This window comes from Tenrec ecaudatus, chromosome X, assembly GCF_050624435.1.
Source record: "Tenrec ecaudatus isolate mTenEca1 chromosome X, mTenEca1.hap1, whole genome shotgun sequence".
NCBI lineage: Eukaryota > Metazoa > Chordata > Mammalia > Afrosoricida > Tenrecidae > Tenrec > Tenrec ecaudatus.
This window is the reverse complement of record NC_134548.1, coordinates 84,603,509-84,620,284: the sequence shown is the minus strand read 5'-3', so window position 1 is coordinate 84,620,284 and position 16,776 is coordinate 84,603,509. Positions and strand designations below refer to the sequence as shown.

Below are 16,776 nucleotides of genomic sequence, written 5' to 3'. Positions count from 1 at the left end.
TCAAGAGGTCTACCCATAATGTCAGAATACCTCAGATATCACAACACACAGAATCCAGGAGTAGGAATGGTAATGCCATAAGGGTAGGGGGAAGCAGGGGAGAGGAAAGGAGAAAGGGGTAACCGATCACAATGATCGACACATAACCACAAACCCGTCTACAGGGGAAGAACAACAGAAAATATGGGGGAAAGGAGACAGCACTTGGTGTGAGATGAAAATAATAACAATGTACAATCTACCGGGGTGTTATGAGAGTGGGGGGGAACTAAGAAGAAAGAGCTGGTACCGAGTGCTCAATAGAAAGTAAATGTTAGAAGAGAATGAGGGCAACATGTACATATGTACAAATATGCCTGATTCAATTGATGTATGGATTGTGATATGAGTTGTATAAGCCTCCAATAAAATGATTTCTTAAGAAAAATACGTCAGATAAACCCCAATATGAAAAGACACTCCACACACACACACAGAAAATATTGAAAACCAGATCAGGCCCAATGTGTGTCAGAGGGGGAGATCAAGTGACAAGGTTTTAACTGTTCAAGCCAGGTTTATCATTTTGATCTCCTATACTCATCTCTCCAATAACCTACACTGGTCCAATATCCCTCTCTCAACAGTGTTTTAAAAATTAGTACCTGGAACTGATCAATTACAATATTAACAGAAGATCCTTATGTTCCAGGGAACTTATCAAAAAGACGCTGTATCATAAATTAACAGGGACGTCTCTAAAGGGAGCCAAAGGCAAATAAAAATCATACTCCTCCCCTCACAGAAGGGTCACAAGGAAAAGACGAGCCAGTCAGGTTATAGTATAGCACTGATGAAACATACAACTTTCCTCTAGTTCTTTAATGTTTCCTCCCCCACTATCATGACCCCAATTCTACCTTACAAATCTGGCTAGACCAGAGCATGTACTCTGGAACAGATAAGAGCTCACAACACAGGGACTCCAGGACAGATAAACTCCTCATGACCAATAATGAGAGTAGCAATACCAGGGGTGTAAAGAGAAGGTAGGGGGAGAAAAGGGGAGCCGATCACAATGATCAACATATAAACCCCTCTTAGGGGGGAGGACAACAGAAAAGTAGGTGATGGGAGACAGTGACTGATATAAGACACGAAAAAATAGTAAGAATTTATACATTATCACGGGTTCATGAGGGAGGAGGGGAGGGGGGAATTAACAGATATGAAGGGCTCAAGTAGAAAGAAAATGTTTTGAAAATGATGGTAACATATATACAGATGTGCTCGACACAATGCATGGATTGTGATAAGAGCTATTTTTAAAGTAACAGCTGTAAAAGCCCCCAATAAAGTGATTAAAAGAAAAAAATCATAGATCCAACAATGGATAATTGGCTCACAGTAAACCTTAGCTCCAAACTAAGAACATTTAATTTTTACAACATGACCATGCTCAATACTCGCCCTCATGAAGGAAACACAGAAGATACTGGTATTATAGCAAAGTGTGAGGAAGGAATTAGATGGTGCCCAGCCATCAGTTAGAATAGCATCTGAGATCTTAAAGGCTTGTTTCCAAAACAAACAGCCATCTAAGTGAGATTTCAATTAAGTCCACATGGAAGAAGCACACCACCATCCATAACCCAAGGATTGTAAATTATATAACCCCAAATGAATAATGGAATCATAGCAGAGCCTAAATTGTGAAATTCTGGTTTGCAGATGGCTCAGGATGACAGTGGAAGTTCAAGATAATGTTTGCCAAATTTACACCAGAAATTTAATTTTTATATAATGTATATCACAATTCTATTCTCATATTTCTCAATATTACAAGGAATGTCTTCTAGGAAATAGAATTAATTTGCTTCCAAATTTCCAAGATTAAAATTGTAAACAAAGGGTCTTTCTGTTATTCGTAGTGTATGTCACATTTTTTTCCAACAGGGTTTTTCTGTTGGGAATATATGAGAAGGGCTTCCAGTAGTTTAGGAAAACTGGGATTGTAATGTAATTTTCCATGAGCTCTGTGATTTCCTTGCATAAATGCACTGTTCTCTGTGATAAGTCTCAGTCCTTATTTATCTTTTTTTAATGGTGGAAATAGGAAAAAATTATATATTTTACAACAATAAAATAAAAACTTAAGTAATTTAAACATTTGTCATTGAAATTCAATTTAAATACTCAACTCTCCATTTCACTGGCGAGCATAATATAACATGTCTTCTAATGTGTATCACTTCTAATCCAATTGAAAATTTTTTTTATAAAATTTAAAATATTTTATTTTGAAGTTTTCTATTAATATTTAGCAACTTTTCTGCTTTTTTTCTTATTTATATTTTCCTATTAATATTTTTCAACAGTTTTATTAGCATATAATTCACATATCATACAATTCAATAGTTCAATCACATTCTTAGTCTTTTTATTGCTAAATCAGTAGTTAAGGAAATTATGCCTCATTGTTTGAATCTTCTTTGGATAATAAAGTAATTTGTATACTTTTTTCTCCTTTTTATAATTGTAAAGTGTTACCCTTTTCATGTTTAATTTATTTCTACTAGCTCTCTTAATAGCCTGGATTTTTATGTTCATGTCTCAGGAAACATTTAATCATGATAATAGAATCACATTTTTATTTCATTGTTTGTATCTCCTACTAGAGTATAAACTTGTTCAAAGAATTTCTACAGTATTCAATTTTGTAATCGAACATATGATAGTCCTTGACATAGTATGCGGTATTAGTCAATGTTAATGAGTCTATCAGGTACACAAGGAAATATCTCATTGCTCTCAACAGCTGAGACCTTGGTCGTATATATCGAGATAGAAAGCTCCGTCAAAGCAAAAGCCTATGTAAGCTGTAACATACCAGCTGTTCGTTTCCAAAGCAGACTTCCTTTAGAAGTGATCAGTCTTTCCATGTATGTGAATATAAAGAATCTCAGTAAACTGGGGGGTGGGGGGAAAGAACTACCACATCAATTGCTAGAGAAGACAACTTGGCTGAGCAAGTAAAGTAAAAACATGGAATGGATATCACCTCTAAAAGGGTTTTGAAGAGGACAATGAAGGAATGAATAGTCAGTCAAAATTACAGAACTAGTTATAAATTCAGCCCCTGCTAGAACAATGATTTTTTTTTCCCTTCTGCTTGATTATACCCACATATGGTTGAATACCTGTGGAGCCCTGGTGGTGTGGTAATCAGACATTGGGCTGCTAACTGCAAGGTCCACAGTTAGAAACCATGAGTTTCTCAGAGAGACAAAGTTCTGGAATGTTAAAGTTTCTGAACCTAACAAGGGACAGTTCTACACTGTCCTACAGGGTTGCTATGAGTTGGCATTGGCTCGATAGCCATGAGTTTGAGTTTTTTGTAATTGTTGAATACAATATATGTGTGTGTGTGCATATTAATTGGAAAATTTTTAACTGTTGGTAATATTCACCAATCTGTAGGGTGAATCTTCTGCAACAAAGTCTTTTTGTTTTCTTACTTCAATTGAATAATTTTAGTATTCAGTCATGACACATGTTCCCTATTTGTACTTATGGACCTGTTAAGCTAGAGTCTGTAGGTGGTTAAAAGAGTTAAGGTATTCCATTACTAACTGAAAAGTTGATGGTTTGAAGTACTTTGGAAGAAAGGCCTGGCTATCAACTTCTGAAAAATAAGCTATTAAAACCCCTCTGGAACATAGTTAACCTCTTAATATGAGTTAGAATCAATGGACACAAATGTAATTGTATTATTAAGCTAGATAAAAGGGGGGTTATGACACAGGCCTTTCTTTATTAAAATACAACAATGGAATAAAATACAACAAAATTATTTTCCTAATGAAAGTAATTTACTAGTGGAGGTAGTGAGGAATTTCAGGGTGCAATTGGCATTTTACTACTTGGGTATGGATACAAAGATATTTCTAATAATTTGTTAAACTATGTTTATATTTGATGTGCTTTCTGTGTTATACTTTACTATTATAATATTTTAATAAGATTAGTTGCTCAAGAAAAAAATTAGTTGCTAATAGCTAAATGTGTATATTTCAAATATTTTAATAAAGGGATGGTTGAAATACTATTTAAAGCATATACTTAATGTTTTTTATTGAGGATTCTTACAGTTCTTATCACAATTCGTACATATATCCATTGTGTCAAGCACATTTGTGCATATGTTGTCATTTTCAAAACATTTTCCTTCTACTTGAACCCTTGGTATCAGCTCATTTTCCCTTCCTCACCCACCCTCCCTCCCTCATGAACCCTTGATAATTTATCATTTTTTTCATGTCTTACACTGACCACCATCTCCATCCACCCACTTTTCTGTTGTCCATTCCTCGGGGAGGGGATTATATGTCGATCATTATGATTGGTTGCCCCCTCTCTCCCGCCACTTTCCCCTTACCCTCCTGGTATCACTACTCTCATTATTGGTCCTGAGGGGTTTATCTCTCCTGGATTCCCTGTGTTTCCAGCTCCTATCTGTTTCATGTACATGCTCTGGTCTAGCCAGATTTGTAAGATAGAATTGGGGTCATGATAATGGGGGGTGGGGAACATTAAAGAACTAGAGGGAAGTTATGTGTTTCATTAGTGCTATACTGCACCCTGGCTGGCTCATCTCTTCCTTGTGACCCTTCTGAAAGGAGATGTCCAATTGACTGCAGATGGGCTTTGAGTCTCTACTCCAGCCTTCCCCTCATTCACAATTGATATGACTCTTTGTTCTGGGTCTTTAATGCCTCCTGGTCCATCGATACCTCATGATCACACAGGCTGGTGTGCTGCTTCCATGTGGGCTTTGTTGCTTCTCAGCTAGATGGCCACTGGTTTATCTTCTAGCCTTTAAGACCCCAGACGCTGTATCTTTTGATAGCCGGGCACCATCAGCTTTCTTCACCACATTTGCTTATGGACTCATTTGTCTTCAGCGATCATGTCGGGAAGGTGAGCATCACAGAATGCTAGGTTATTAAAACTAAATGTTATTGTGTTGAAGGAGTACTTGAGTGGAGGCCCAATGTCTGTCTGCTGCCTTAATACTTAACAAATATATGTACACAGATCTATTTCCCCATTATATATAAATGTATTTACATATGTATATGCCTGTATTTAGACCTCTATAAATGTCCTTTGCCTCCTAGTTCTTTGCTCTATTTCCTTTTACTCTCTTCTTGTTCTGCTATCTTGTTCAGCCTTGTTCGGTAAATCCTCTCAGCTACATTGCCCACAGGCATCCTATGCCCTCACATCATCAGTTTTAGACCACTTGTTCCCTTGTCCCTGAGTTTGTTGGCCAACCCCCTTCCCTTCCCCACCTCTTCCTCTCATGTCCCCCCCAAGCCATCCAGCCTGTTGTTTTCGCCTCCGGATTATTTATCCTGCCTATCTAGATAGACAAGAAGAGACAATAATAAGCACAAAAACAAGGCAAAGCAAAATATAACAACAAAAGAAAACAAAAAGCAAAACAGCAACCAAAAAAAAAAAACCAACAGCAAGAAAAGTCTATAAATAGTTCCAGATCAAAAAAAAAATAGTTCCAGATCTTTCTGTTGACCTTTCCAGTTGAGTCTGATGGGGTGCCTCATCCTGGCCCCAAAGTCTATTTTTAGTATTACTTTGCTCCCCTTACTGTCCTGTTGCACATCCTTAGTGTTTCGCCCCAGTGTGGTGGGGGCAGATCAGGCACAATTCCCACACTGTGTCTCCAGTGTTGTCCCCCATAGCGCTATGGGTCAGTGAGGGATGCCATGTCTCGTGGTGGGGCCAGCCCTATGGTCCTCTGTGCATTCGCTGCTCGGAGCAAGAATATTGTCCTCGGGGCTTGGTGGGCCATGATGTGTTCTACTCTCTCTCCTTCCCCCTTGATTTACTCCTCTGTGACTTAGTGTTTTTAAATATGTATAGTGTCAGAGTGATAGTTAAGAGAATGTCTAGGAAAGTTATTCCAAAATCAAATTTCAGGAAATGCTTCTATTTTGCCTGTAAATTAAATAGGACATTTGTTTCAAAATATCAATTTTTATTTGTAAAAATAAAATAACTTTTCATTCTTTTGTTATTTTACTTTTGTAGTTAAAAATATTATACTGTATAGATATAAGATTGCTTATAGAGTACGTTATGCTTTCTTAAATTAAGAGCTAAAGGTTTATTTTCTTCCTATAAGACTAGGGCTATGGTATGTCTTTTGTGCCTGTATGAATTTCTCCTTAAGCAATTATCTAAGATGGTGGAGTCACCTTAGGGATGGTGCTTTTATGTGAAGCAGCTACTTCTGACATGGATATTGGGAAGCGAAAGAGTAAGTCACATCATTTTTTAAAATTTAACAATTCCATCGTCTTAATTATTTTCTCCACCCTTATGTTACTTTAATTCTTTACTACTTAGAAGTAATATATGCTCACTTTAGAAAATCTGGAAAAAGCAGGAATATGGAACAATTTAGAAGGGAGATTCCCTCCTTACTTGGCTACTGAAAATCATAATTTTAGCAGTATATTTTCTTCTATTGAACTATATACATAAAATGTTGAACATTATCCACCCATTTTATAATGGGAACATTTTCCTAAGATAATATTATTTTCTTGTACTTAATTTTAAAATGATACTATAGTTATATTGTAATTTACTTAACCATTATGATTTTTACGCATGTTGTTTTTGTGATTTTCATTCTAATCAGTGCTGCTCAAGTGACTACATGGTACAGAAAACTTTGTCAGCAGTTTGTATTTCCTTGGAATAGATACGTAGAAGTAAAATGCTGTACCTGTGTCCTGGGCATGAGTATTTTCAGTTCTCAGTTTTTTAAACTAGATGTCAAATTCATTCTACCATAATTATTAAAAAGTTTTACTTTTACCAGTGGAACTTAAGAAAGATTGTTTCATTTTAACTTTGTCAGCATTAGATAAATTCATTTATATACATATGCATGTGTGTTATGAATTAAATAAACAGGAAGTGTATATGTGGTGTACTGCTACTTTTATTTTTAATATTTAATAACCATTTTATTGGCACTTCTTACACATATCATACAATTCAATAGTTCAATCATCTCAAGAAGAGTTGTACAATCTTACCACAGTCAATTTTAGAACTACTTCTTCTTCCCTGTACTCATTGCTTTTAGTGTAATTATTTTTTAATTAAAAAATAATAATTTTGGGAGAGGGGCATGAGAAGAAAAAAAAATAATTTTGTTGGGGGCTTGTACAGCTCTTATCACAATCCATACATACATCCATTGTGTCAAGTACTTTTGTACATTTGTTTCCCTCATCATTCTCAAAACATTTGCTTTCTGCTTGAGCCCTTGATATCAGCTCCTCATTTTGCCCCTCCCTCCCCACTCCCCTGTCCCTCATCAACCCTTGATATTTTATAAATTATTATTATTTTGTCATATCGTACACTGTCCAACATTTCCCTTCACCCACTTTTCTGTTGTCCATCCTCCAGGGAGGAGATTATATGTAGATCTTTGTAATCTGTTCCCCCTTTCTTCCCCACCTTCCCTCCAACCTCCCGGTGTTGCCATTCTCACCACTGGTCCTGAAGGGATCATCTATCCTGGATTCCCTGTGTTTCCGGTTCCTATCTGTACCAGTGGTTGTACTACTTTTTATTAGTAGTAAAACAATATTTTCCTAAATACCTGTTAGGTATTTATGTTTTTCCTTCTGTCGATGATCTTTTTCTATATGTCTGTGAAAATCCTATCCTATTCCTATTGTTTTGCATGAGCCAATGAATGCTATCAAAATTAATCTACTTAAATAAAGGGTGAGATTTACTTTATCTTCTAGGACATAGATGTAAGACAATTTAGGAGATACTTATTTTACTGGATTGAAATAAATTTTTACTGATTAGAAAAAAGTTAAAATTTCAATTTTTAAACCAGTCAATATATATCTTTTCATTGCTTGATTAAAAAACAGCAACAAAAAATAAAATAGAAAACAAAACAAAAAATCTAGCAACAACAGCAAAAAAAACTTCAACAACAAATTGCATTTGTGTAGTATTATTGAGAGAAGGCCATATTAAGTGAAAGTGTGAGAGTCAGACCTCAATAGGACTGTCTTGTTTTTAGCTGGTCTCTTAAGTTCTCTGGCTTGAACATGATACAGTCTTACTACTATTTTATCATTTGTTTTCGTGGAAAATATTTTAATTTTCCTCTCTGACAGGTTTCTGCCTTAACAGTTTTCTGCTTTTTGTCTGTTTTACCATTGGTATACTACTGGCATGAATTTAAACAGAAAATGGTTTACAATCTGTATTAAGAGCCTGGGAAGTAAGTACAATTTGATTCTCTTCCAAGGCTCTAGCTTAATGAAATAATCACTAATAATAATAATAGACATTTCTTTAGGACATATGTGCCCCAAACTGCTTAAAGTACTTTTAGATATACTGTTATATATAAAAAGTAGGATATAACTACACAAGGGGTCTTCAGAAAATTCATGGAAAAATGGGATTAAAAGATAATAGAATTTCTTCACAACATTTGAAGCCCCCCTATGTATATGAAGATATTTTTAAAAATATTGTTACTGAAGTTCCAGTTCAGACATGTACAGGTTTGTAATACATGATGTATTTAAACATGTCTCTGCAATCAGGGAATGGTCACAGGTAAGTTCTGTAAATAATGTCTTAGTCTCTTTAGGGTATCATGAAAATAACGATTCCTAGGTCAAAATATCAAACTTTTATAAAAACTTGAGTGAACATCTTCCCAAATCATTGAAACTTTGCAACAAGTGTAAAGAAATGCTTCCCCCATAAAATATTTTCTGTACATTTTTACACTGACATTTTTGCACACATTTTGATCATGTGTTAATACTCAGAAAAAATATTATATTGGCCCTTGATTGCTAATTAAAAGTTGGTGGTTCAAACCTACCCAGTGTCTTAGAAGAAAGGCCTGCCATTCTGCTTCCAAAAAAATTACAGCCTTGAAAACACTATGGTGTTCTATTCTATAAGTACACACATGGTGTTATCATGATTCAGAACTGGCGACTGGTTTCCCTAAGTTTACCAAAATAAAAAGGTTCTAATGTAGACCCATGAGTATGTTTCATTGTAGCTCCCATTACTGTAGCACACCTGATATGTCATATCCCTACCTTGTAGGCACTCTGATGGCACAATGGTTAAGTGCCCGGCGGCTAACAGAAAGATTAGATATTCAGACCCACTAGTTACTCCTTAGAAGAAAGATAGCCCGTCTGCTTTCATAAACATTTCTAGATTCCACAAGTTAGGATCTATTCAGTTGTAATGAGTTTGGGGATTTTTAATGCTGCCTATGAGCCCTGGTGGTGTAGTGACTACACATTGGTCTGCTACCCACAAGGTCAGCAGCTTAAAACCATCAGCTGCTCTGCAGGAGAAAGATGCAGCTTTCTACTCCCCTAAAGAGTTATGGTCTAGAAATCCACGGGCATTTCTGCGCTGTCCCATAGGAGCTCTATGAGTCAAAATCTACTCCATAGCTGTGAGTGAGTGGATCTTAGTTCGTGGACTTGCACAGCTTCGGGTCAAGGGAATTCTTAGTGGAGTGTTGTAGGGTCAGCATCTGGAGCTCAGATTGTTAGAGGCTTATTTTCCATCATCTTGCTTGGATCCACAATCGGTGCTCATTGAATCAGCAGTTGCCATTGGACGATGCACTCATTGCATTGGACAAATCCGCATGAGTTTTGACGACTGGGGTGTACCTGACCCAAGTCGTGGTACTTTCAATCACCTCCTGTACACGTGACAGTTGGACTCTGAATAAGGAAGACTGAAAAAGAATTGATTCAGTTGAATTATGGTGCTGGTGAAGAATATTGAAAGTACCACGAACCGCCAAAAGAACAAACAGAATTTGCCTTCGACAAAATACAGCCAGAATGCTCCTTAGAGACTTTGCCTCGTGGACTTCGGACATGTTGTCAGGAGAGACCAGGCCCTGGAAAAGGACATTATGGAAGACCTCTGACAAGATGGAGTGACATAGTGGTTGCATCGATGGGCTCAAACATAAGAATAATTGTGAAGCTGGCATAGTACCAGGAAGTGTTTTTTTCTGTTGTAAATAGGGTCGCTGTGGGCTGGAAGTGATTGGATGGCACCTAACAACAGCAACATGTTCGACCAGATCATCTGGAATTAGTAGAGAGAGTTATGAATTTGAGGCTAGGAATCACTGTTCTTATTCCAATGCGAAGTTCATGTTGAATGAGCTTGTCATACAAGGAAATGTTACCTGTGCATGAATAAAGTGCTTTAAAATGAGGCTATCCAAATGATATCAGCTATCAATAATGAAATAAGCTACTAATAAAGATTTAAAAGAAATCAAATAGCTTAATATTTTGATTAGTCATTTTCTTGTCAGTAGTAAAAGGCATCTAACACTAAATTCTTGAGTGAGATGGCTTTAAAGAAATTTATTCTTTATACAATTTAATTGCATGTGGATTATGTAAATGGACCCACTCTTACTACATTGTGATGGAGAAAATTAAAGGGGAAGCCACCTTCTGAAGATTGAAGAATGTGGGCTGAGATGTTACGAAGTTGAGATTTATCCATAAATTAGATCTCTTGCTTTTCCCTCTTGAAATGTAGACTAAGATCTGTATTTTGGGACACATGCTCATTTTACTTTCCTTTTTGTTCTGCAGTAATGTGTGTGGCTGGCATTGGACTTGTTGTATTGTTCTTCAGTTGGATGCTCTCTATTTTCAGATCTAAATATCATGGATATCCATATAGGTATGAGTCTTGATTTTACTCTATATATTGATTACCTACATTGAAAATTATTGGAGTTGTTTTAGTATATTGTCAATTATGCTTTACCTCCAAGTTATCCTAGTTTCTGGAGCAGAAAATTATACCTTACTTTAAAGTAGATAAGTTACTTATATAAATTAACATGATTATAAAATTAAGGACAATAGTATGTGCTTTCTTTTTTTTAGTATGTGATTTCTTAGGAACATCTCTTGGAATTATTCTGACTATATAAATTAGTCTAGAATTCTATATAATGTGACTTAAACATTTTAAAGTAGTTTTATTGACATATATTTCTCATATCATAAAACTTAATCAGTCAACTATATTAAGAAGAGTTGTGTGATCATCCCACATTTTCAGGACCTGTTCTCATATTCATTGTGAGAACATTTTGTACCATATGTATTGATCAATGCACAACATAAATTAGTTTGTTTGCCTTGCAAATATGTACTTTTTTTTCCTTGTGTATGCGTGCTTTAAATAGTACTAACTGGAACAGGAAGATCATCTTCCCATTTCTTTTACTTATTTAATCATTAGGGTCCACCCAATTGTTAGTTGGTTTCTCTATTCCATAGAGTTTTAACTTGAAGTTATGTCTATTTTCATTTTTCCAAAGACTGCCTAGTCTTGGTGTTTCTTGCTTTCTGTAATTGATAATCAGAGATGCACCAAAGCACTCTTTGGTAAAATCAGCATACTACATACTACATACTTATTAGAAATATAGTCCACATTTCTTTCGCAGACTAATAGATTGATATATGTTTTTGTTTCAGCTTTCTGATGAATTAAAAAGGATTCCAGAGATATGTAGACACTGGAGTAACACCAGGAATTGGAACATGAAAAATGTGTGCTTATTTGAGAGGAATAACTTGCGCATTTTGTATTACTTTTTTCCCCCAAGTGATTTAAAATAGTTTATCATTTAACCAAAGATGTGTAGTGCCTTAATAAGCAATTTCCTTTCAAAATCATGAAGTATTTGGGATACAGTTCTCTTATTCTTAACCTTCCTAGTAAACTTTATGGAGTATTTAATTTAGGGAATTAAATATGAAAATTTTAAAACTACTTCATTTTAAATTAGAAGACTCAAAACTGCTTTAGCTAGCTTTTGATCATTTGATTTTATATTTTCTTATCTAAAGGCAACAGAAAAATACTGACCACGTGTTCCCCCATCTGTCTGTTGCAGATAACTGCAACAGGAATTCATTCTTAACTTTTCTATCTTTGCATGTATGTGTATACTTTGCACATATTTTCTTTGAAGCAGAAAAACGATGTGTGTTGTGTGGACTCCTGAAAATGGAATGCCATTCTTCAGAGTGTACTCTGAGCTTTTGAAAATACAGGAGGCTAGCAGTCCTCCTCTTAACTTCCCTACTTAAAATACAGGGCTAGCTCGGCTTCTTGGCAACTATAGACCTTAAAATATTTCTAAATATAAGATTACGATTTCTCATGAATGTGATGTTAACAACTACCCTGTGTTTGGAAAGATTCATTCCCCCTCTTTTACTTAAAGTGGCCCATCTCTTAATATACAGTTCAGTGATAAAATCAATGTGACTTGCACAAGGTGTAAAAATGTTTCTGAAAGTTGTCACTAATTTTATTTGTACCTAAGAGAAAAATGGGCTTCCATATAACTCAGCTAATGAAGTTGAATTCGGTATTACAAGTAACAGCAAATTTCATTAGCTTTGGGGTTTAAGAAGACTTAGCATGGGAAAAAATAATCATGAGATAATGAGTTTTGCCTGTGTATAGAAATTAAGTTTTTCCTGAAAGCTATTTCTGTTTTTGCTATTACTTTAGTCTTTATTCCCTTTCTTTATGTGGAGAAACAAATGAAGCAAATGAAGGGGTTTTTTTTCTGTCAGTAGAGTTAATATATGTGCTAACAAATTTCTGTGAAGAATGTAAGTTGATGGTTATCATTAGATATAACTATTAGCTCCCCCATAGTTATTAAAAGTAACATGAAATGCCACTATTACAGAAATATGAGAATTGTGATGGCTAAAAATAATTTGTAAAGAAATCAAACACGTGTCACATTTAAAAACACTGTCGTTGCTTTTGCTGATTCACCATCTAATAACCCTAGTGTGTTGTAATAGTCTTAATAGAGATTTGCAAAAACAGATGGGCAGATTTGTCTGTTTGTTGTTGTTAGTAGTTTTGGTAGCTGAGGGATATAATTGATCTTTTAATTTAAAGTAGCCACTCTTTGTTAATTACTGCTCTGTAAATTATATGATTCTGGATTTCTTTTATTGCTCTTTTTGTACTTGTCTCATGCCAAATAAATGTATGCTGAGATTCGTATGGTTGAGACTTGTATGAAATGCCCTTTTACAGATTGACCAGGGAACTATTACTGCCATTAGTCTATAGCTCCAGATAATTAGCCATGAACACTGAAAGAAGGAAATATATATATATATATATATATATATAAACTTTGGAAGGCAGCTGTGCCAACTACGATACCACCAATGCTTTGGCTATATATATATATATATATATATATGTGTGTGTGTGTATATATATATATTATTTAGGGAGGGGGCTTTTTTATCTTTTAGACGAGCAAGGTGCTTTGGTGGCACAGTGGTTAAATGCTTGGCTGCTGACCATGAAAAGTCTGCAGTTTGAAACCACCACCAATGGCTTCATGGTGATTTAATCCCATCAAGATTACAGCCTAGGAAACCCTATGGGGCATTTCTACTTTGTCCTATTGGATCTCTATAAATCATAATTGACTTGACGATACACAGCAACATCTTTAAGAGCACATTCTACTACAAGGATAAAAGTAGCGATCTGGCTAAAATTTACAGAAACAGATTTGCTGGACTGAAAATAGTGTTACTTTTATAGAAATCTTGAAATTCGCTTTCATCTGAAGTGCCTTAAGTAGACTTAATTTACTCTCCTAGTAATTATTTAAATGTCATTTGTTATACTATTCAAAATGGCACACTGTAGTGGCAAAGATAACCAAATGTCTGCCTGTTTGCTTTTCTTGACCATTTCAATAAACTTTTATAATCAGAATTCTGAGTTGTTGATTAATGCCTAGAGAGTGGGGATTTGCCTTTTCTTTTTTATTGTTATAAGAGCATATATAACAAGTATATGTCAATTCAACATTTCCCATATATAATTTAATTATATGAATTACATTATAATCGTGTTATAAAATCATCATCCTGAATACTGTCAAATTTTCCATCTGAAGTGATGAATTTAAAACACTAAACTAGAATAGTAAAATTTGAGTGTTCCACTTTCAAATTATAATTGAATTTTTGGCTTTTTTTTCAGCCAGTTTTCCTGTGTAGATTGAAATACATTATCCAGGACTCAACACATAGTTGTTCATTAATATTGTCTGTCATCCATTAGATTAGTCAAAAACAGCCAAGTAGGATGTTTTCAATGGTTGATCTAGTTGTGACCCAGTCACGGAATACTCCTTAGTTAAGTGAGCCCTATTGATCATTTCCTACTTAGATAATTCTCTTATGGTCCTAAGTAATTTATTTGAAATAATCACCCAGTTAGATTATCAAGTTAAATGAGACTGAACAACAGTACATATGCAAATATGAAGAAGAAACACTGGGAAGGAAGTAAAGAGATCTGACTTGTAGTCCTTGTTCTAGTACTGTCTAACTTTTTGACCAAGGACAAATCGCTCTAAGCTCTATGGACCTATTTCATTATCCTCAGGTGAGATCACGTTGTTAGATGCCATTAAGTTGGCTCCAACCTGTAACAACCCTGGGTACAACAGAACAAAACCTTGCACAGTCCTGCACCATCCTCACAACTGTTTATCTTTTTTGCCACTCTTCCACTTTACCAAACACAATGTCCTTTTCCAGGGACTGGTCTCTCCTGACAATATGTCCTAAGTGTGAAAGACAGTCTTTCCATCTGTGCCTCTAAGGCCTTACTCGGGTCTTCTTCCAATATAGATGTCCAATTAGCAGACGTGTCACCACGTCTACACAAACTTTTCCAGAATATAGAAAGAGACAGCAAACTCCCAAACTTATTGTACAAGGCCAGCATAACCCTGATGTTAAAACAAGACAAAGACCCCACAAAGATAGAAAACTACAAACCAATATCCCTCATGAACATAGATGTAAAAATTTTCAACAAAATCCTGGCCAATAGAACTCAACAACATATCAAAAATACATCAGAACCAAGTGGGATTTCTACCAAGCATGTAAGGATGGTTCAAAATTCAAAAAACAATTCATTGTAATCCACCTCATACCATATTGATGGATGCAGAAAAAGCATTTGACCATTGTCAAATCCAACATCCATTCCTAATAAAAGCACTCAATAAAATAGGAATAGGAAGGCAATTCTCCAACATAATAGAGCCCATATATGAAAAACCAACGGCTAATATTACATTCAGAGGGGAAAAGTTGAAAACATTTCCATTGAACACAGGAAACAGAGAAAGATGCCCCTTATTCAACATTGTGCTGGAAGTTCTGCCAGACAAGAAAATAAGGAAATATAATTGGGTAAAGAAGAAATGAAACTCATGCTACTTGCAGATGATAGGATTTTATAGAGAGCCCCAAGGTCTCCACAATAGAATTGTTGGAAACTGTTGAGGGATTCAGTAAAGTAGCAGGATACGCTATTTATAAGCAGAAATAAAACTAGTGATGAGAGATCTGAAAAAGACACCAAGAAAATTACCATTCACAATAGCCACATAAAAGAGGAAATACCTAGGAATAAACCTAACCAAAGAAACAAAAGACCTGTGCAAAGAAAAATACAGAACATTAATACAAGAAGCCTGAAGAGACCTATACAAATGGAAAAATATTCCATGTCCAAGGACGAGGACAATATTGTGAAAATGTCAATACTACCTAAAGCAATCTACAAATTCAACCCAATCCCAACATCATTCTTTAAAGAAATGGAAAGATGAATTACCAACTTCGTATGGAAAGGGAAGCCCAGAATAAGCAAAGAACTTCTCAAAAAGAAGAACAATGTAGGTGGCCCTGCATTTCCTGACCTCAAATCCTACACCAGCACAGTTTTTAAAATAGCCTGGTACTGGTATAATGATAGATACATAGACCATTGGAACAGAACAGGAAAACCCAGAAATAAAAGCATCTGCTTATAGACAATTGATTTTCAACAAAGGACCAAGAAACATTAAATGGGAAGGGGATGCCCTCTTCAACAAATGGTGCTGGAAAAACTGGACAGCCATCTGCAGAAGAATGAAAGAGGACCCATACCTCACTCCATGCACAGAATCATTAACCAAAATTGGGACAAATCAAAGGGCCCTAGTTCAGGGCATCCACAGGCTACCAGACATAACAAAGGAAGCACACGCAGTGGAAGACAAAATAGATAAATTGGTCCTATGAAAAATAAAATGATTGATGAACCTATAGAGACAGCAAGTAGAATGAAGGTTATTGTGAGGAGGGGCTTATAGTGGTGGTGATGGGGTGAATGGGAGATGATGTCAATGAGTCCATGTAGAAAAATGGAAACTGATAGCAATTGTACAATTCTGCTGGACATGTGTGTTAGTCCAGGTAGACTAGAGAAACAAATTCATGGACACTCATATGTATAAGAGCTTTATATGACCAATTGAATATTGAGAAAACATCCCAGTCCAGATTAAGTCCATAAATCCAATATTAGCCCTTATGTCAGATACTAATCTATAAATTCCTCTTCAGACTCACAAAACATGCAATGACTCCAAATGCTGGAAGATCACAGACCAGTGGGTGGGAAGTCTTGTGGATCCAGTAGTGTAAGCATTTCAGCACTGTGACTTCTCCCGGTCCAGGGCTCTCGCTGCCATCAGCATAGCCCCATGTGTCTTGTCAG

At 35.7% G+C, this 16,776-nt stretch overlaps 1 protein-coding gene across 1 annotated transcript in view; it reads left to right on the top strand.

Annotated features, from left to right (window-relative positions):
- Positions 1-13,920, top strand: part of MAGT1 (magnesium transporter 1) — a 62,197-nt gene extending 48,277 nt beyond the window's left edge. Inside the window, exons 8-10 of the mRNA XM_075538224.1 lie at positions 6,248-6,322; positions 10,725-10,815; positions 11,625-13,920. Of these exons, the coding sequence (XP_075394339.1) occupies positions 6,248-6,322; positions 10,725-10,815; positions 11,625-11,640 (182 nt within the window). The 3' untranslated portion in view covers positions 11,641-13,920. The remainder of the gene's footprint in view (positions 1-6,247; positions 6,323-10,724; positions 10,816-11,624) is intronic.
- Positions 13,921-16,776: the final 2,856 nt, after the last annotated feature.